The sequence below is a fragment of the Macrotis lagotis genome, chromosome 1, assembly GCF_037893015.1.
Source record: "Macrotis lagotis isolate mMagLag1 chromosome 1, bilby.v1.9.chrom.fasta, whole genome shotgun sequence".
Lineage (NCBI taxonomy): Eukaryota > Metazoa > Chordata > Mammalia > Peramelemorphia > Peramelidae > Macrotis > Macrotis lagotis.
Window position 1 is genome coordinate 111,247,907 of NC_133658.1, and position 22,040 is coordinate 111,269,946.

Below are 22,040 nucleotides of genomic sequence, written 5' to 3' on the forward strand. Positions count from 1 at the left end.
AGTTAATTTCAACATAGTTAACATTTTATCTTTCTTTTTTTTGTGATGAAAGCTAGGCACAGTGAATACAGCCCTGGACTTAGAATTAGGAAGGCTCATCTTTGAGTTCAAATCTGACTTCAGACACTTGCTAGCTAGGGTGACCCTGGGCAACTCATTTAATCCTCTTTTCCTCAGTTTCATTTTTATAAAAAGAGCTGGAGAAGGAAATTGCAAACCATTTCAGTATCTGTATAGGAAAATCTTAAATAGGTTCACAAAGAGTCAGATGTGATTGAACAACAACAAAATGGAAGTAATGACATTTTCCAGTGATTGTTCCTTTCCTTCCTAAATTTATGACATTTTAAGAAAGTAGAGTTTGACTTATTTTTTAAAAAGTATTGGAGGAAAAAAAAGTTAAACATCAGAATAAATACTATATTTGCTTAATATTATTTACATTTAATTAGTTTCAACACAAAAAGTATTTTAGTGCTTTTTAAACTACTTTTTCTCTCTAAGTCACCATCAAGATTCTATTCATTCTCATTTTGTGTTTTTCTTATATGGTCATGGTACATATGCCAGTCTCCTTGTTTGTATGTTTGTTTTCATTTTCTTTTGTATGGTTCCATAAAAAATCTTCCCAAAAGTTTTTTTTGTATTTCTGAAAATGGTCAATCTCTAATTGCATTTTAAAAGAATACCATTCCATTATCATATTATTTTTTTTAACATTTAATCATTCCCTTAATTTTGTCCAATTAGTTAGGGTTTGAATTTGTGAGTATCTTTAAGATTCAGAAAGTGAGAGATTTATTCATTTTCTGGACCATTGACAACATACCTTGCACTCAGTTTTAAACTTTGGTCATGGTAATTCAGGTATCATTATGTGAAGGTCACATTTAGGGTAGGCTATGGTTAATTCACAAATTTGCTGGTTAAATTATATTAAACCTGCAAGAATGAAAAAGAGTGCTAAACCATTCTGGCTCTTTTGATTTCATAGTCCTTTGACTATATAATTACATAGGTATATTTTTCTGTTGTTTCCGTTTCCCCCTCCCAATTTCTCTCCCTCTAGATCTTTTTATTCCTGTCTTTTTCCTCTCTCTGTCTCCCTTTCTTTGTCTTGTCTTTCTCTTTCATTCTCTCCCTCTTTCCTTTCCTGTTGTCCTCATTAGAATATAAGATCCTTGTGAGTAAGATTTGTCTCAGTTAAACTTCCATTTACAGCTCTCTTCCAGTGCCTGCCACTGAATATGTGCTTGTTGATTGATTGATTTGTGGGCTGTGAGCAGGATGAGAGCTGGTGGGTGATGGGGATGTGAAATTTTAATATTTCTTTCATAATCAACGTATCTTACTAAAAGGCTATTTCTTTTTCCTTTAGCCATTTTGCATAAGTGATCATGCAGCTTGTGTTTTCAGAGACTGTTTTAAAATATGTCTGCTACAATTTATTGCAAATTCAGAAAGCACAGGGTTAGGAGATGAGTAGGAGCTAATAAGCACTGTCTGTCTACAAGATGTTTACATGTGAAAAGGCTGGCTGGAGTCCAGGATTCTGGAATCTAACCACCTCCAAACTGGACTAATTTTTCAAAATATTATGCAATGGTCTAAATTCATTTGTACTAGCATTTTCTGTTATATTTTTAGGGAGAAATATATACTTTGGGGGATTTGGTTATTTGTTTTTAGGCAGAATGAATAGTCACTATTTCTTCTGAATAAATCAAGACAAAAATATCCTGACAGTGCACAAAACAAGACCTGTATGTATAATGTGAGTTCTTTCTTTTTAATTTTAGAATCAACCTTGTCCTATGTTAGGCAGCTGGAGGCAAGAGTAAGACAGCTGGAGGAGGAGAATCGCATGCTGCCCCAGGTGGGTGACTTACAGAAGCTCATAGTTAGACAGTTTCATCTGAGTTATAGCATTTTATTTTGAATTTAAAACCTCAACTACATTTCCCCCTTTTTAAAAGCTAGAAGCTGTTTTGCAAATTGTTTTTCAATACAGAATATATTAGATTATGGATATTATCATTCAAATTTGTCATCCTATTATTATCATCCATCCTCTTATGTATCTTATGGGGCATATGAGAAGAATTGAGTTTTCTTAAATTAAGAGAGTAAAAGAATATCAAAAAATGAAAGGAGAAATTGAAAATATATAGGAAATATTGAAGTTTTAACATTATGTCATATATTCATATAGAAACCAACAGTATTTGCTGTATATAAGGGATAAGATAATTCAAATGAAAAATCTGCTGATTTATATTGTAATCTAGGAAAAATTTCAGGTAGTTCAGAGGTTAATAGATTAATGATAGTATTTATAGAAATATGCTAGTGATATCATTGATCAATATCACCTGTTTTGCATCAGAGGAGTAGCTATAATTACTTTGGGACTTCAAATTTCACCCCAAGGAAAGTAAACCATTGTTTAGTTTATTCAAATCCATACTGAATTTCTTTCAATTTTAGGTTTTAAGTGTTAGAAAATTGATAGTATTTTTGGTTTCTGTTAGGGGGAGGTATTTGAGAATATTGAGTCAGTATTTGTTTGAAGACCAAAAGTAGACTTTTAGGTGGACAAGAAATTTAAGTCAATTTAAAAGAGAAAAGTTTTTCTAGACAAGTAGCAGCTAATCATTATTTATAGTCTGATGATAATTAATAATCCAATAAAGATTGTTTATAGCATATAATTGTTTTTTTTAAAAAAAGATATTTTACTTCTGAAGTAAAAGCTCTCCTGAAAAACACATTTTTAGATCTTTTTATACTAGTCAGTTTTAAAGCATTTTTGTTCACTTCTCATCATGTACATAATATTATTTCTCCTTCTTTTCTGCTGGTCAGCCATCTGGATGTTGATAATGAAACAAAATGAAATGATTCTTCTCTTGCCTCCACTTCTATGTCAAAACTCATTTGTAGCAAGAAATTTTTGAAAATGCATTTTCCTTTTGCTTTCTACTATCCCTTTCTGTTCTCTTTTTTCCCCTTACATTTCCGCTTTCATGCAGAATTCATTATGTGACAATGTTATGGCTATCCACAGAATTATATGTGTGTGTGTGTGTGTGTGTGTGTGTGCGCGCACACACACACACAAACACACATATATTCCCCCCCCCCAAACCTTTTTCCCTCATGTAAAAGGAGTCTCAACTGTGGTTTAGTATATATGTTCATAATCCTATTTGCCTACTTTTTTCTCATGTAAACAGGGACGTGAAGTCAAGGAAATCTAAATCTTTATAGTGTGAAATGAGGCTCACATTAACAAAATACATCTCTTTTCATTCAGGAATAGGGGAGGAAGTCTTTACTTTTAATAGATAGTTACCATATTCATTCTAAAAAATGATTAAATGAAAGTGAGCAAAATGAATGCTAACTGTCCTAATAAAAAATAGTTGACTTTTCCTATATCCAAAGTGTTCATGAAGTTTGTGTTTGTGTGTGTGTGTGTGTGTGTGTGTGTGTGTCTGTGTGTGTATGTTTGTGTATTGGTCCTTCACTTTTTCCAGAGTATTTTTCATATCAGGAAAGGAACTATAATATGATTACCTCAGAGAGTGAAATGGCTCCAATCACTTGCTTTTGAAATGCATTTCCATCTTATGAGAGAAGGATATAAAGGACTAATTTTTTCTCAAAATATTTTGACAGAGGATCTGCTCTTAACAGATGTCAGTGTAAAAGAAACTTACAAAGTTTGAACATATGGTGACAGATGTGTGTTCTGTCTAGGAAATCTGTAGATCTGGTATAATCCAAGATTGGTAGAGCTCAGTTGGGTCATTCTTAATTGAGCATACCATATGTATTTATAAATATTAGATTAGATAAAGTATTTATTAAGTGCTTACTCTGTTTTAGTAACTCTGCTAAATTCTGGGAATGTAAATAAAACAAAATATTTCCTACTCCTGAGATCTTATATTTTAATGAGGGAAGAAAATACATAAAAGTGAGCTAAAAAAAGAGGGGTTGGGGGAAAATAAGGTGCCATTTGAGGATCACTTGGAAAAATCAATTAGTGCAGATGTTTTTCAGAGTTCATATCTATTTCTTTAAGATTGAGTGAGAGTCATTTAAGCTCGGTAATACATGAAGGCTAATGGTTTTAGTTTATGTATCTCATAAAACTCTCAAATAATTATATACCTAGTTATATATTTCCATAATACTTTTTCAACTTAAGTCTACTTGCCTTTGTGGCTAGAGGAGTCAGTAAAAAAAAGGAGATGAAAAGATAAATATTCTTGCTCATGATGCATTATCTTAAAATAGGTATCATATAAAGGGAATCATATTTACTTGGGAAAATAAAACTTGGATTATGATTACACAAAGGTCCATGTCATTTTTTAAAAATTATTTTCCAAGAGAAAAAGAAAAAAAAATTTGAAATATATATTAAATATTCTCAGGCATGTAGAGCAATGATTGTAAATAGGGATACAATAGTGTCCTGAATTTTCCTGGAGAAAGATATTCTTTCCTTCATCCTTAGCCTATTTGCAGTGTCAATTCCACTTGTTAAGCTAGCATTTTTTGCACAATTCAGTCTCAACACTTGATTTTTTCAAGTATAGAAACTTATAGAAATTTACAATATCTTGATTAAGATGTCTTCTCCCCCCAGTTCATAAGTTTTTATTTATCTTTGAAATTACAATAAAAAGTAGGAGAATATAGTTGAAAATTGGAAACCTGAGCATCTTTTTAATTATGTTCTGATTCTTTGATTCAATTATTTGAACTGGCTTTTTAGTTCAATTAAGAAAGACAACTTCCCAGAGGACAAAATTATTACTGGAATTCTTGATAGTTCATTATTTATATTAATATTATTATTTATATTTATATGATTTATATTAATAGTTGATTATTTTAGTGATATATATTTATGAGATTAAAAGTATTATGTATAACATAGTAAAGTAGGTTTTTCAATTTGTATACATCCTTAAATAGGCATTGAGGAAAGGTCGCTGCTTTGATATATCACCCTAACTAAATATTAGGTGATATTAACATTTATCTTTTATAACCCTATGAACTCTTTCCTATTCTAGAATGAAGGAAATCTTTCTTAGTGACTCCAGGAGGACATTGGGGAAAAGGATTTGAGCTTTGGTAATAAAGAGAAGGGCCTTAAAAAAACTTAGAAAAGTCAGTTGATAAGAATTCATGAAGTCCCTACTATGCTAAGTGTAGAGGATACAAAGAAAGGTAAAGACAGTCCTTATTCTTGAGGAACTCACAATCTAGTGGGGAAATAATATGTAAAAATATATGCAAATAATCATTTACTGGACAAATTGGAAATTGTCAACCAAGGGGGAAAAAACTGGGATTAAGGAGTTTAAGAAAGACTTTTTTTTATAAAAGGTGAGATTTTTTAGTTGGAACTTGAAGAAAGTCAGGAAGTAGAGATGAGGAGGAAGAATATTCCAGTCATAGTGGATAGCTAGTGAAAACAACTCAGGAGTATCTTGTCTGAGGAACAGCCAGGAGGCCAGTGTTATCAGATAATAGAGTAGAGCAAGTAAAAAGTATAAAAAGACTGGAAAGGAGCAGGTAGGTGGGGCAATGGATAGAGCACTGACCCTGGAGTCAGGAGGACCTGAGTTCAAATGTGACCTCAGACATGAAATAATTACCTAGCTGTGTGGCCTTGGGCAAATCATTTAGCCCCATTGCCTTGCAAAAACAAAAAGAAAAAAAAAAAACAAACTGGAAAAATGTGTTGGAATAGAGAGAGATTTGTGGCAGGTTATTGAACCAGCAGATTATTGCAGAAGCACAGACATGAGATTGTAGACAATATGGGCAATATTTGTCTGGCTGATTGCTAAAACTTAGTTCCTCACTTTCAATAGTTAAACTAAATTAGGATATAATTACATTGACCAATCAACTACAATTTATACCCACATTAAAGTATTTAACACTACAATCACAGTCTAATTATTTGCTTTAGGCAAAGAAAAATATTTGGGAGGATAGTTAAAAGTCAGGAGATTTCAGTCTTGTTCTCTCAACATCTAACTAGTTATGGGACCTTGGGAAAATTCCTTGTTTCCCTTTGCCTCAATTTCTTCATCTATTCCACAAGAGGATTTGAATAAATGATTACTAAGGTCTCTTTTAGTACCGAATTTATATAATTATGCAAGCTTTAGTATTTTAGAAAAATATAGTTGTAGATCATATACATAATGATATGGGGAAAATTTATTTTATGGAGTCAATTGATAAAGATGCTTTCTAAGGATCAGTCTAAAGACACAAATACTCTTAAAACATATGAAGTTATGAAAATGATGAAGTCTACCATGTCTTTTGAAGCATTCTCTCATATTTGTTCTATACTATACATGGAATAGACACATTTCTTGAAAGACTATTTCTCCTCTAAGTACAAGATTGAAGTTATATTTTTAAAATTAGTTTTTTCAATCCCCCAAAAGAGAATATTCTGTTAAGTGAAAAGGGCTTATATAGACAAATGAACATATAGCATCCACTTATAATTGAAATTTTTCCCTGATGTCTTGATTTTATTTATATACTCTGTTACTTTGTGACCACAGATTCATGTTCACCATTAACCTTAATAATCCTGAAGAATAATAAAGAGAAATGAATGAGGATACTGTATCTGGGCTGGGACGAAGGAAAATTAAGGTAGCTAACAGTCTAGGAAAACAAGGGATAAAGGATTACACTCTTTATAAGGAAAAAATGCATGGAAAATTATTCTGTAATCTATAGACTTTCATTTATGATAAGTCAAACCAATATTGTATAGTGAAAAAGAACATGGAATTTATGTTAAATAAAACTTGTTTGTAATGTAGGTTCTGCAACTTACTATCATTGTAACCTTGAGTAAGTCTCTTACCTCTATATGCCTCAGTTTCTTCCTCCCTAAAAAGAGAGGGGGATGGACTAGACAGACTTTCAAATTTGTGATCCAGTAACCTAGGTTACCTAACTTTTCTAGTTCTCCATTTCCTCTTCTGTGAATAGAGAGTATTAAACCTGTTGATCTCTAGCCACCATTCCACCTCTAAATCTGCATTTTGATCCTTTGACTTCATTGTAGCATGCAATTTAGTGGATAATAGTTTTCAATCATTGAAAAACACAGTTCCAAACATTGCCAGATGTCAACAAATATCTTGGCTTGATCCCATTTATATTTATATGACCAATGCAGTAATGTTTTTTTAAGCAGGATAATGTGGTCTGTTTTTTGTTCATGAGTGAATGAAAAAGTGTTTGAAGCTATGCATATATGTTTGAATCTTTATTGGGATCCAGGCTTAATCAACACTTTCATCTGTAATCACACTATATTATTTAAATTAATAAATCTATGTTCTGGTAGTAGAATTATGAAATAATGGGAACTTTGATTCATTTGTTAATACTTATCTTTTACCTGCAGATTGAAATTCACTATGTTAAAAAAAATCTCCCTTATAGTTTCATTTACACTTCTGGTAGATTTTGAAGTTAGTAGTCCCCCAAAGGTGTTCTGACTGGAGACATGAGGTATACAACTGTCTGCAGTTCCAAAGTCAATTAAATTCACTTGTTAATGTTTTATTGAGAACATGTTCTATTTCATCAATGTTCTACTTTTTTAGTGACATTAATATCTGCATGGGTAGCATAGCCTGCTCACATTCTCTCTCTATTCCCCCCTTCCTCCACCAAACAAATTTTCCACCTCTAGAGACCCTTCTCAAGAACAAACATTCTGAAGTCAGCTTCCAGGACTCCTAAGGATATCCTTAATTTTTTCCCCATCATGTATATGTACACGTGCTATAAGTTCAATTGATATATATATATATATATATATACATATATGTGTGTGTGTAAGGCTTAGCCTTCAGAGCCCCACTGGGTGCCCTCTTTCAGAAAGTGATTCTATTTTTATAATGCTTTTAAATATATTAAAAAGTCTAATTTTAAGCCTGGAAATGAAATGTCTCCCTCTCATATAATTCTTTTTACAATGAAACTTTACAATACTCCCTTTCAGTGAAGTGGAAAAGTGATGGGAACTGCTACCAGAACAGTTTCTAAACAAAGGAAAAGAACCTGTCATTGTTGCCAGAAGTATAGATGAGAACACAAGAGAGCTAAGGGAATTGAGCTTTCCACTTCCATGGCAACGCTGCAGAAGTCCAACAACTGTCTCTGACGTGCTTAATGTACTTATGCAGAGGTTATCTAATGTGCTGGTAAGAGACAGAGGAGAGGGCATTACCTAGCATTCAGATATTACTCATGTCCTTCTAATACATTCCTTTGAATTGCCTGAGGTTTTATGTATTTTTCTGTAAGCTCCATTGTACCTTTAATCTTTTCCTCCCTTTCTATTTAGAAAACATTTTCATCTCTTAGAGGAATATATTTAGTTGTATTCTTGAGGTTGAAATTAGTTAAAAAAAGAAAAATTAGTAACTAGTGCCCAGATAACAACCACAGAATGGCTTTTGTGGAAGCTAATAGCAAAATGATGTTGTTCGGTACCATTTGCATGGAAATTACTATTTGTCTACAACTTTGCAAAATTAGTTTTCCATGAATAGAAGCCCTAATTATGTTGAAGAAACTGGGTCTGATATGAAGGCTTCCAATAGGCAAAAAATACTTTTAATTTATTAGGCCATAGCTATTGTTGGTGTTGTATTGGGGGGCAATGATCTCATCCAGTTTGTTGTTGCTTGTTGACTTTCATTTTCTCTTAATTTATCTGCTTAAGAACTGTCTGAAATAACATAGGGTGATATATTTACTTATGAAAAAGACCTCTGCATTCATCCTCATTTTACAGGTAATGAAGCTGAAGCCCAGAAAGGTTGTCTTGCTCAAGGTTGCACAGAAGACTGTTTTACGTCATATCTTAATGGGGCTTTATGAGAGCCACTTTTTTTTTTAGGTTTTTGCAAAGCAATGGGGTTAAGTGGCTTGCCCAAGCCCACACAGCTAGGTAATTATTAAGTGTCTGAGGACGGATTTGAGCTCAGGTACTCTTGACTCCAAGGCCGATACTCTATCCACTGCGCTACCTAGCCACCCAATGAGAGCCACTTTCAACTAAACAAATGACACACTATGGAAGCATGATTTGACTTCAATGGAAGTATGATTTCATTCATCTGAATATTTTCCTTCACTAATAAAGACTAAAATCTGTCTATGCTTTAGCAGGGAATTTTAAGAGATGTGTTGACCAAAAATAATTCATCATCTGGTGAACCATTTTTTATAGATGAACTTCTCTGAGCTTAGTGAGATTGGTCCTTATTTGACCTATTCAAGGTTTTGTTGAGATTTCTCAATCTGGTAGGAATTTGGGGGATTGCATTCTGTTGGCAGAGTTTAGTACTTATAACTGTGCCTACTATAGATGCTTAATAGATACTTATTGACTGAAAATCTAACTGGAATAATCTACAAGAATCTAGGGTCATCCAATACTATGATGATGAGGTGGTGTATTCTCTGGTATATTAGTTTTGGTTCTTTAATGGGGTTGTGACTGCTACAAGTGGAGTGACAATTCATACTAATTGAGTCACAACTACATTCTTCCATATAGCATTAAGTGACCATGGATACCTGGTTATGGAAAGACAATGAAATCTCTAAAAATTCCATTGAAATTGGAAGTTCCTAAAATCTTAAAGTCTTAAGCATACTTTTTTAGAGGATCAAATTAACTCATTGAAGATTTCTTCAGAGTTGAAAACAACCAATCTTTCAGGATGTTCCAAAAAAAAAATCTTAGTGCAGTTTAAAACTTCTAACTATTTAAAACTTCAAAGATTTTTTGTGATACCTTGCTTATCAAACAGAACATGTGAGCTATCCATTTCTTTGTTTCATTCTTGTTATGTATTTGCCCATCTCCTTAGCTAGTCAAATATATTCTGGATGATATTTACAATACTTCCTAAATGCAAAAGAGATTAGAGGAAACAGGAAATAATTGAGGAAGGACATGGGAGCAGTTAGTTGGCACAGAGGATAGAGCACCAGCCCTGGAGTCAGGAGAACCTGAGCTCAAATTCAGCCTCAGATACTTAATAATTACCTGTGTGACCTTGGGCAAATCCCTTAACCCCATTGCCTTAAAGAAATAAAATTTAAAAACGAAAAAAGAAGGACATGGAATAATAATCCTGGAATAATGAAAGAAAAAAAATAAGTCCATCAAGAATACATTTTGAGAAGTAAATATTGATCTATAATGATTTGTACACCAAAGGAAACTTGATTTCGGAGTTCCTTGCAAATATCCCTTATATCCCTTTGAGCTTGAATTCATTTTAAACTTTTGACTGGGGGAACTAAGCACAGATAATAGAGTGTTAGGTTTGGGGTCAGGAAGATTCATTTCCCTGAGTTCAAATTCAGCCTTAGACATTTACTGTGTAACCTTAGGCAAGTCACTTAACCCGATTTACATCAGTTTCCTCATCTATAAAATGAGATGGAAAAGGAAATGGCAAATCTCTCCAGAATCTTTGCCATGGAAAGCAAAATGAGGTCATGAATACTTGAGCACAACTGAAACAATGAGTACAAGATTGAAGCTAAAATGGTTATAATATTAAGTACTTCAATACCACAAAGATTTATAATTTTTTTGTATTGATTATTCCCTCCATCAACACAAATCCCAACCTTTCTCTTACTTAATAGATGATCTTCAAAAATAGCCTGCAAGGAAAAAATCATCCCTTTGTAACCAATCTGGAGATGGATTTCTCTAGGTTTAGGAAAGCTTCTGGTCCTCAGACAACAGACATACCAGTCTGTCACTAAGCTTATCCTGAAAACTTTTCCAGCTTGGCAGAACCTTCTATAACGTGTATCCCATTGACATACCCTTTGAGAACCTCTTTCCCATAATGAATTATCAAAGAAGCAAGAGATAATATTTTAGAGAGTACTTATTAGAATGAGGGAGAAAAAGAGAGAGTACTTATGAGAATGAAGGAGAAAAAGAGAAACAAAGATAAAAATATTTGATATTTAACATAGAATAATAAAAATTACAAAGGGCTTAATTATTAGGCCAATTTGCTGATTAAGATTTACTCATCCTACATGCCCTTGTCTGCTCTGCTACATTAATATGATGAATAATTGAGCTAAATGTTAAATCACATTATTAGGACATTTTTATGACTTTAGGTCTCCACAAAAATAGAAGTTGGTACAACATAACTGTCTATTCAATTATTCTTCTCCCCCTTTCTTTAGCAAAATTTGCACAATGAAAACTGAGAGCCCTATTAGCAGCAATTCACACTGACAGTAATGCCAGGCAGAATCAAGAGACTTAAGTGAAACTTGGGAATATTTAAGAATTTAATTTTGATTCTTAGAAAGTAGTAACTGTGTAAGACTTAAAAATACAGCCATGATTCCCAAAGACCATTAAGGAAGAATGCTGTCCACCTCAAGACAGGAAGGTAATAGACTCATGACCTGATGCACATTTTGTTTTGCTTGACCTTGCTTATTTGTTGTAAGATTTGTACATACATACATACATACATAACACGAGCATAGATACATATACATACATATATACATATTTCCATTTGGGCAGGTTGGAGGGAAAATATGTTTATGCATGTATATGTATATATTTGTATTTACATATGTATATTATTTTAAACAGGTTTTTGTTGATTTTTAGAAAATTAGCAATTATTTTTAGAGTGTTAAACTGAGCTCCAGAGAAGCAAACTGTTGAGGATTAGAGTTCAGAAATAAGAAATAGCAAGAATAATGTGGTGTAGTTGAAAGAGCACTGAATATGACTATATAGTTCTTGGGTTGGAATTTCTATTAAGTGGTATTATTATTTATATGATCTTACAGAAGTCATATAAATCTCTCTAAACCTTGACTTTCTCATTCCTAAAAATCAAAGAGTTGGCCTAATTGCTCTCTATTGATCTTTACAGCTTTATATCCTATGCAAAGTTGGAGAGAGAGAGAGAGAGAGAGAGAGACAGAGAGACAGAGAGACAGAGAGACAGAGAGAGAGACAGAGACAGAGAGAGAGAGACAGAAAGAAAGAGAGAAAGAAAATTTATATTGTAATTTAATAAAGTATATTTTCTTCCCAAATAAAGTCAAGCAATCACCTTGATAAAACATAGATTTTATATGTTTTATCCCTCCACTTTGTTTCTAAGATAATGGGAATGTGGTTAATCTAAAAAAAAGGTGGTGAAAAACATATCAAATTTGATTTTGGAATGAGTTTTTTGAAACTGCAGCCTTATGTGTTTTGTACATTTGGGGAATTCATTTTTATGCAAACAAGTAAACAATTTTATCATAATTTGACTTAGGACATTGAAAATCTTCCCAGCTTCCTTCTACTTAATCTCACTCTGATTATCATGCTATGAAAGGATGGATTTAATCACCTCCCAGATATATGTATGCCAAGTACCAGAATGAACAACTTTGCTTTCTAATTTAGAGATTATCATTTTTGTGCCTCAGTTTTTTCTTAGAATTAACTTTTTCATTGAAAGATCATCTAATCTAGTCTTTTTTATATGGCAGTGTGTGAATATTGCAATGGATTTGTAATGTTGCTGACACGAGTATTTTTCCAATTGTGAAACTCATAGCTCATCCATGTACACTTATCCCATGTGGTTCTTTTTATAGCCTACCATAATTTGACCGCAGATGGCTTGCTTAACCTAAAAACATGTCAGAATAAACATTAATAATGATGATTTCAAAGAAATCACTTAGATAACTGTATAATGACCTATAAATGTGAGTTATTATTAGTATATGCATGTAATTAAGTAAAATTTTAATCCCACTTCTGCCACTCTTATTACCTGTACAAAATTGAATAAATCACTAAACTTCTTGGGGCCTCAGCTTCCAAAGTTTTCAAATGAGATGGTTGCATTACATGATTCCTGAGGTCCCTTACTACTCCAAATCCATGTTTTTGTCAATCTAGTTGGAAATTTTAATGAATTGTTGAAATGGTAAATTGTTACCATACCTCTGAATAATTGAAAATTGACTCCATCCACCAAATGTAAAGTAGGAAAAAACCACTGCTGGTAGCACTGGCATTTACAATCTACTTCTCACAAATTAAGATGGGCTAAATACAAGGGACAAATTAAGCCAATATATGTATGCCTATGTTATTTGAAACTTTCTCATCTGAAAAGGGAAAGAGCTAAATTTGTTAACTGAATCATACAATGGAGTTAATTAAAAATCTGAAGCAATGCCAATAGTGACCTTTGGGCTTGAATGATTCAGGCTCTATTAATAATCAAGTGATCAAGTGAGGCAGAAATGAAACCTAATAAAGATGTCAGATTTCCATAAAGGAACTTTTTTGAACACCCTGTGAAATGTAAAGTAGGAGTAAGATGAGACAATGTAGGAAAAAATCCTGATATGGAAATTTTAGTTAATTAACCTTTAAAGACTTCTGATTTATATCCAAAGGTCATGATTTTGTCTTGCAATGAATATGTGCAGTTTTCTGGGTTTCATTACTAAGATCATAGGTTCATGGGATCATAGATTTAGAATTAGATAACTCTCCTTCCCTCACCTCTCAAAAAAAGAAAGTAACACATTAAAAAAGAGACTTAAAGCAGATCAAAAATCATTCATTTGATAAAGTATTGTGGGACATAGGAGGATAAGAAAAGATACACATACATATAAGTAAAATGCATTTGTGAGACATAAAAACAATTTTCAGGGGAGGAAAAAAATTTTTAAAACATAGTTGATTCAATAAGTTCACCACAAACAGTTGCTTCTCTTGTGTATGTGTGTTATAATTTAAGCATTCTATTTCTTCTGTTAATCTGGGCAGTTTAAATGTTTTTGGTAAGTATTTATCCATTTTTACTTAAATTGTCATTTTTGTTGGCACGTAATTGAGTCAAGTAACTCCTAATAATTGCTTTAATTTCATCTTCATTGGTGGTGCATTCATCCCTTCCATTTTTTACACTAGTAATTTGTTTTTTTTTCTTTCATATTAGCCAATGGTTTATCTTTTTTATTGGTTTGTTACAGCTTTTTAATTTGAATTTCTGCTCTGAATCTATTCCCTACTACATTCCATTCAATTCACTACATTATAATAGCCAAAGTGATTTTTTTGAAGTGTAGGTCTGACCATTCTGCAGTATTGACTCCAGAATTTTTAACTAAATTACAATTACATTGAGTGTTTTGGGACATTTAAAAATTCTTCACTACCTTCCCCATTCTACCCTATCACATTATTCTCCTGCATACATATTGGCCTACTTTCTGTTCCTTACACCCCAAATACTTACTTGCTTTATAAGAAATAGGTATACCAGATAGTAAGGTAGAATCAACTCCAACAGCTATGTAACTGTAAAATTTTTGTGTATTTACACCTCAGAACTTGACATTTGACATAAACAGGGCTTGATTTAATGTTTTGTTCATTGTTTAGACAGGAACATTTTAATAAAGCAAATTAAATTTAAAAGTGCAGTGTATCCATTTTAAATTTTTTTAGAGGTCAGGTGGGCTATTTATGAGCATGCTCCCCTGTATTACTTTGTATATATTATTTGACCTCAAAAATGAAGTCATCATCTGAACTTTGGGTCTGATGACTATATACTAATAACAACTGGCATTTTTACAGCATGTAAGGCGTGTAAAGTGCTTTACATCCATTATCTCATTGAGCTTTACAATAGAAAGCTCAGATCAAGGGTGTTCTCCTTCCTCATTTCTGTATCTTAGAATCTCTGACTTCCTTCAAGACTCAGCAAAAGTCCTATCTTCTGAAGTAGAGACTTTTTCAATTACCTCTGTAGCTAATACCTTTCTCTTTAAAGATACTTCCCTATACTTTGTCAGTATCTTTGAAAATACCTATAGTGGACTCCATTAGAATTTAAAGGCCTTAAGGGTAAGAACTGTTCTGCTTTTCCTAGTAACTGTAGAAACATCTTAGGGTTGTGACTAAAAATGCTGTTTTTTTTATTGATAGAAATATCAGCATTACTCTTGGTAATAGGAATAAGACATTTGAATACGAAATAAGTATTATTCTTAATATACCTCTTGCTACTACTTTAACTACAGTAAAAGTATTGGGATGGAGAAATTAAAAAAAAAGAAAGAAATAATAAAAGAAAGACAAAAATGACTATTGCAATATGGCAAGTAATTATGTAATTGAAGTTCTTGAAAACTGATAAATAAGACTCATACTAAAAGCCTATAAAACTGCCAGAGAAAACCAGAGTTGTTTTACTAACCAGATATATATCAATTGTCTTCAAGATACAGGCTGATATGTCCTGATAGGTTAAGAGAACGAATATATATATATATATATATATATATATATATATATATATATATAGTTTTTTTACTTAAATATTTTTACATCCTAGAAATTTCAAAGTGTCTCTAACAGTAAAATTCTCAGAAAAGGAAAATATAAAATACATCATAAATGTTATAAATTTGGTTCAGAAATAAATCATGTAGGGATCATTAGTCTTTATAATTTTTAGTAGTTAACAGTTTTGGAGTCCTAGAAACTGAAAAGAAATTGCAAAAGTCTTTATAAATAAAGACTGTAGACAAAGGTAATATAGAAATCATGAATTCGGTCTTTCCTCTTTGATTTGAGCCATATTCTTCATTACTCTTTGTCATGCCCCTGATCTGAGTTGAGGTTAGATATTAATAATCATCATAACTGTGTTAGGATACTCTTCTTTTAAAAGGCAATCATTGACTTTTTTTGACACATGATCTGACTTTCAATTCAATATAGTAAATAGTGATAGTGTTGTTTTTAAGGCCTTTCTTTAAGTTCCATTCAAAGTACTCATAGTTCAATGGGAGAGGCTGGAGTTGAGGAGGAGGAGAATTAGAACTATCCTAAGGTGAGATAGTCTGCCTTTGGAGGTCTCTAAGCAAAGGCTGGATGGCCATTTCTTGGGTCTTCATTTACTCATTATTTCATCCATCATTCATTCATTTAATAAGCAGCTACTATGTACAAAGTAAGGTGTAGCAGTGGAGATACAGAGACAAAAATAACCATTCCTAGATTAGAGGAACTGACATTCTACAGGAAGGAAAGCACATCATATCATCATCATCATCATCATCATCATCATCATCATCATCATCATCATCACTATCATTTAAATAGTATTTTAAGATTTGCAAAGTACTTTATTAATATAAGTTATCTCATTTACTCCTCACAATATCTGTGCTAGGTTGGGGCTGCTTTCATGCTATTTAACAGTTGATGAAAACTTTTAAAAGACTTGCCCAGGGTCCCACAGCTAGTTCATGTCTAAATCAAGTCTAGTACTCTTAACCATTGTGCCAACTAGCTATAATTCAGTATACAAATAAATCGATAAAATATTCATGTGAAATAAATACAAGGTAATTTTAGGAACAGGGAACTACTGATTTGAGAGAACAGGAAAGGCCTAAGGTAAGAGGTGGTGGCACCAGAAGTGAGATTTTAATGGAATTTAGATTTTAAGAGGCACAGGTGAGGAAAGGGTATAATCTTGGCATAGAGGACACAGAGGTAGGAGATTGAATGTTGTGCATGGAGAGTAGCAACTTTGCCAAAGTCTGATTAAATTATATTATGTGAGGGGGGAGGATTAATATGATTTCAGTTTGGAAATTCAGGTTGAGTCTGACTGTTTAAAGGTTTAAATGCCAGAAAGAGGAGTTTGTACTTTATCTTAAGGACAATAGCGAGCCAGTGAAACTTTTTAGACAGAAGAATTCCATGGTCAGTTTTGTTTGGCGACTATGGAACAAAGAGTGAGTCCAAGTAGGAGACTCTGACAATGTTTCATATAAGAGATGATGAGGGCTTAAGGGAAACGATTGTCTTGTCAGAGCAGTGTCTGGGACATGGAGGTAAAGTCTACAAGATTTATCAACTGATTAGATAGGAGAAGTGAGGAAGAATAAAGATTCTAGTATGACTCTGAGGTTATGAACCTGAATGACTTAGAAGGATGGTGATAGCAATGAGAGAAATAACAATAAGGGGAGAGGAGGCATAGATTTATGGAATATAAAGAAGATGAAGGGATTTAAGGCCTTTGAAAAGGCAGCCCTGGAATAGCTAATCTTGGAGTTAGGACTTAGATTTGAAAGGAAAGACAGATGGGGGGGATGTTATTTCTCTTTGAGATAAATAAGGCTGAGAATGGAGAGAAGGATGAAATGAGGGTTGAGACAGAATGTAATAGGGTTTCCAAACTTAGGCAGGAAGATGAAAAAGAGAGGCAGAGAATTTAAGAAACACGGCAGGTAGAAGGAGAAACAGGAAAAATGGGCTTCACTAAAACAAATAAGGGAGACAGTTTGCCGGAAGAAATGGTGATCCAATTCTACAATGGCTACAGAAAGATCAAGGAGCATAAGGACTGAGAAATGATCACTAGATTTATCTATTGAGAGATCACTTGTGAGTGCAGTGTTAGTGATGTTGGGGAGAAATTGCCCCCTCTTAATAAATCTATTGCTTTATCCTGCCAGTATCTATTTATATCACTGCCTTGCTTTAATTTTGGTAAAAGACTCTAACCCATGGAATAATTGATTTCATTGATTCCTCTTAGTTAGAAATAGAGAAATTTTACTGTGCTTCTGACACCTAGGAAGTGGATTAGAGTGAGTGAACTGGATGTGGATAATCTTTAAGTAGGAGCTCATTTAAATTACATGAATTATATAGTCAAGACCATTGTAACTAGTACCAGATCATGTGCAAGGGGTGAGATAGCTTTATAAATATTTCCTCTGTTAAGTATTTAGGCAATATTTTTTTCATATTTTGTTTCTCATAGTTAAGAGAAGCAACTGGCAACTTGATTTACAGCTTATTTGTTCATGGATTTAAAGCTTGAGGGAGGCTTACAGGTTAACTGAGGTTCAGGGAAATTACATAATCTTTCAAGTTTTACACATTAAGGTAGGATTTGAACTCAAGTCATTCTGACTTGAAGCTCAACTTTCGATCCACTAGGATATCTTTTAGAGGACCTGTCTGGATTTAAATCTTGGTTCTGCCACTTATTTTACTATTCTTATGGTCTTGGACAATACCCTTCATTTTTTTTTTTTAGGTTTTTTAAGCAAGGCAAATGGGGTTAAGTGGCTTGCCCAAGGCCACACAGCTAGGTAATTATCAAGTGTCTGAGGCAGGGTTTGAACCCAGGTACTCCTGACTCCAGGGCCAGTGCTTTATCCACTATGCCACCTAGCTGCCCCCCTTTCATTTCTTTAGTTCTCAGTTCCCTAATATATAAAATTAAGCTGAATTAAATGGTCTATCTGCTCTGTCCATTATTAATCATTCTACTTGCATCCTATGGGAAGCTGTAGTGGTTTTCTAACCATTGCAGGTTTCATTGGTCTTAAAAGCAATGCAGGATGCTCAAATCTGATATCAGATTGTTTCTTCATTTTTCTACTTGCTGTCTTCTAGGGCTTTGATTAGTATTTAAGGCACATGGCTTATGCTCCTCATTTTGTCAAGAGGCAACTAACCTACCTTTGTTTGATACTCTCCTTGCTGTCACTGTTCATTGCCTCATTTCACTGTAGATTAGTCCTTGAATCCCCAAGAGAGACATTATAGGTTGTGGGGGGGGAAAAAACTAGTTCTTGTTTATTTTCAGATGAACTCTCCTATGAGCATCACCAAGATGTGATGAGACTGCACAAAGAAATAGCTTTTTACTCTCTCTCCAAAGTAGGCATTGGCAGAATGAACCAGAGAAGAAAAGCTGTCATTGAAATCTACAGACACATTATTAGGGAAAGTAAGCTGAGAAGGGATCGGAGACGATAAAGAGTAGAACAGTGACATTCTGGTGATGCCGGCTGGCTGGATGTGATGAGTAAGCATAAAAGGAGGGGGCCCCAGAAATAGCTGTGACTGCACAGGAAGTATATCCAAGAATTCACAGTCTAAAAAAGATACAGATAAGAGATGAAAGCCAGGGGAAGGTAACTAAGGGTGGGGTGGGGGGAAGAGGCAAGGTTATATAACAGCACCAGGAAAGTGAGAGTCTAATACAAACTGAAGCTTGACTAAATGTTAGAGCTGACCAAAAGGGTTTTGTTGAATCTTTTAAAATATAGTGCCCATTACTGAACGAAGTATTATAGATATGATGTGACAAGGACAAAGTACAGTAGGGCTTATACACCCAGATTCACATCATCTCTGGGAAGTGCCATTTTGTTTTCCAGGAAAAAGATATTTTAATTGGACATTCTTGCTATCTCACTAACTCCATAGAAAAAAACTCCCCTATTTTAGAATATATGGTCCTTCATATCAGGGACTTTTTTGGTAATGTGTTTTGTTCTGTATTGTTAAAAACAGCCCATGTTAACTTAAAAAATATGTCCTTCCTCCCCCCCTCCATTTCTTATCTTCTTTCTCTCCCTCTCTTTTCTTCCTTCTCTCCCTTTTATCTCCTCTCTCTCCTTACCTTCCTTTTCACCTCCCTACACTCCCTCTGTACTTTCCTTCTCTCCCTCCTTACTTTCCTTCTCTCCTTCCCTCTCTTCTCTCCTTTATTATCTTCATTATCTTTCTTCCACCTTCCCATCCTTTCTCTTTTTTACCTTCCTTCTCTCCTTCCTTCCCTTCCTTCTTTCCTTCCTTCTTTCTCTCCTTTCTGACTTTCCTTCTCTCCCTCCTTAACTTCCTTCCCTCCCTCCATTTTTTCCCTTCTTACCTTCATTCTCTCCCTTCCTCTTTTCTCTCCCTCCCTCCTTTCCTTTCTTCTCCTTAGCTCCCTCCCTCCCTCTCTTTTCTCCCATCTTCCCTTCCTTCTCTCACTCTTTACTTTCCTTCTCTCTCCTTGCTTACCTTCCATTCTTCTTCCCTTTAATTCCTTCGCTGCATGGGTGGTTAAGTGGAGACCAGTTGAACCATCAACAAGCATTTATTGAGTAGTTACTATGTCCCTTGATAAGAGAAGAATCGTGAGGAAGGATGTGATATGCTTCCAAGTATCTGAAAGTTTGAGATGCCAGTGAGTGGATCAGCCAGGTAGGCACGTCCAATGGGCAGACATTTGAAAATGTGGATCCAGAAAATAGTAGAAGGCTTATGACTTATGTCAGTAGACACATAATTAAAGCAATAGGAGTATAAGAACAGGGTCTATGCAAGAGCAAAAGTCTTGCATTGTGGAAAAGGTAAGAACTTCATCTATCGGGTTACAATTGCTGGAGTACCCAGTGGGGAGGAAAATTGTATTTCCTCTGAAGCATGTCTTTGTGCTGAGTGCTCATTTCCCTTGGGGAGTGATTGACTGTATAACTTTTGTGTTTGGGCTATTCTTGCATGTCATGGAGAGAATGCCAGAGCTAGCAAACAGCAAGCTTTACTTTAAACTCTTTGGTACAATGTGGCTGCCTTGAAAAGAACAAGAACTCCTGAAATGCTGTAAACCGCTCCAATCCAACTGGCAGTTCCTTCCCAGGAGGCTTTATGAATAAAATAGGAAATGAAAGCATTTCTGAGATTGGCAAAAATAAAAAAATAAATAAAATCCCTCTTTTTCCCTTTAGTGACACCAACTATTTTCTGAAAAGGATGAGAATATAGTTTAGAATTAAGTAAATTATCTGTAAAATGCCAATTCTCCCCAACAGTATTCGATTTTCATTTGGCCCTTGTGAAATGGGTTACTTTAGTCCATAAACCTAAATTTTGTGAGGTCTATTTGCAGAAGGGGAAAATGGTTCCATCACTCTTTAACTGCTTCACAATCCATCCCCTATCTATGGGATACTTTTAGAAAAATACTCCTCTAGTATATTTCCTGGAGATGTAGAACCAGCTTGAAAATAATGTATAACTGGAGCTAAATGACAACACAGGAGCCAAGATAGGAGGAGGAGAACAGCAGGGTTTAGTGTGAGCCAAATGTGTTTTTAATGCTTTGGATGTTGACTGATAGAAACCTTATTATTATCAAACATTTTATATAGCACTTAATGCTTCCAAAGTGCTTATTTAAATTTTTTATTAGTCATCCTCCTTCAACTAACACCGCGTAAAAAGTTGATATGCTCACAGTTTTGGAGGTGAAGACAAGTAATTTTCTGAGGGCTGGGTAGCAAAGTATGGACACAGCTGGTCAATTTCTGATTTTTTTTTCATTTTCTTGAGTTACTAAAATACTCTTCAGCCAGCATTTAGATAATAGGTTTGTAAAATATTTTCAAATATCTCATTTTATCTTACAATATCATCTTTATATCTTTATATATCTTTATCTTAATATCATCTTTATTTTATAATTGAGGAAATAGAGGCAAATAGGTTAAGTGACTTGTTCAGTGTCATATAGTTAGTGTCTGTGGCCAGATTTGACTTCCTGACTCCAGGTCCAGTGTTTTGTCCACTGTACCACCCACTAGAGATAATGACTAGATAGCTTGTTCCTTGTTGACTTAGAGAAAAGATTCTTAGTTTTGTTTTGTTTACTTTTTAAATTCAGTGTGTCTGATACTTAAACTACTCAGATGTTATCACAAAAGTACCTAATATATAGGTTGATGTTTAACTGCAATCAAATTTTAGGTTGAGGACATAGATTACGTGCTAGTATGTACTTTTTCCAGTCCCCCTCGCTTTAGAGAGATAATTTGGTATAGAATATTGAACATGGAGCTAGGAAATCTGAGACTGAATCTTGCTTCATGTATTGCCTAGCTGACCAGGACAAGTCACTTATATTCTTAAAAACCATATTTTTCATCAAAGGAAAGATGGAGATAATCTTATTTTTTTTTATTATCTATCCCTCTATATTGTGAAGAAATTGGTCTATACAATGCTACATAAGTGTGATACTATTATTATAGTCCCCTTGTTCCAGAGGCTGCAA

The 22,040-nt window shown here is 33.9% G+C and overlaps 1 protein-coding gene across 4 annotated transcripts in view; it reads left to right on the forward strand.

Moving 5' to 3' along the window:
- CCDC85A (coiled-coil domain containing 85A) overlaps positions 1-22,040 on the forward strand; it is a 230,184-nt gene that overhangs the window by 183,333 nt on the left and 24,811 nt on the right. For 3 of the 4 annotated variants that reach the window (XM_074206537.1, XM_074206545.1, XM_074206521.1), the window contains exon 3: positions 1,800-1,876. The exons of the other annotated variant lie outside the window; for it this stretch is intronic. In XM_074206537.1, the coding sequence (XP_074062638.1) occupies positions 1,800-1,876 (77 nt within the window). The remainder of the gene's footprint in view (positions 1-1,799; positions 1,877-22,040) is intronic. 4 annotated transcript variants of the gene reach the window in all.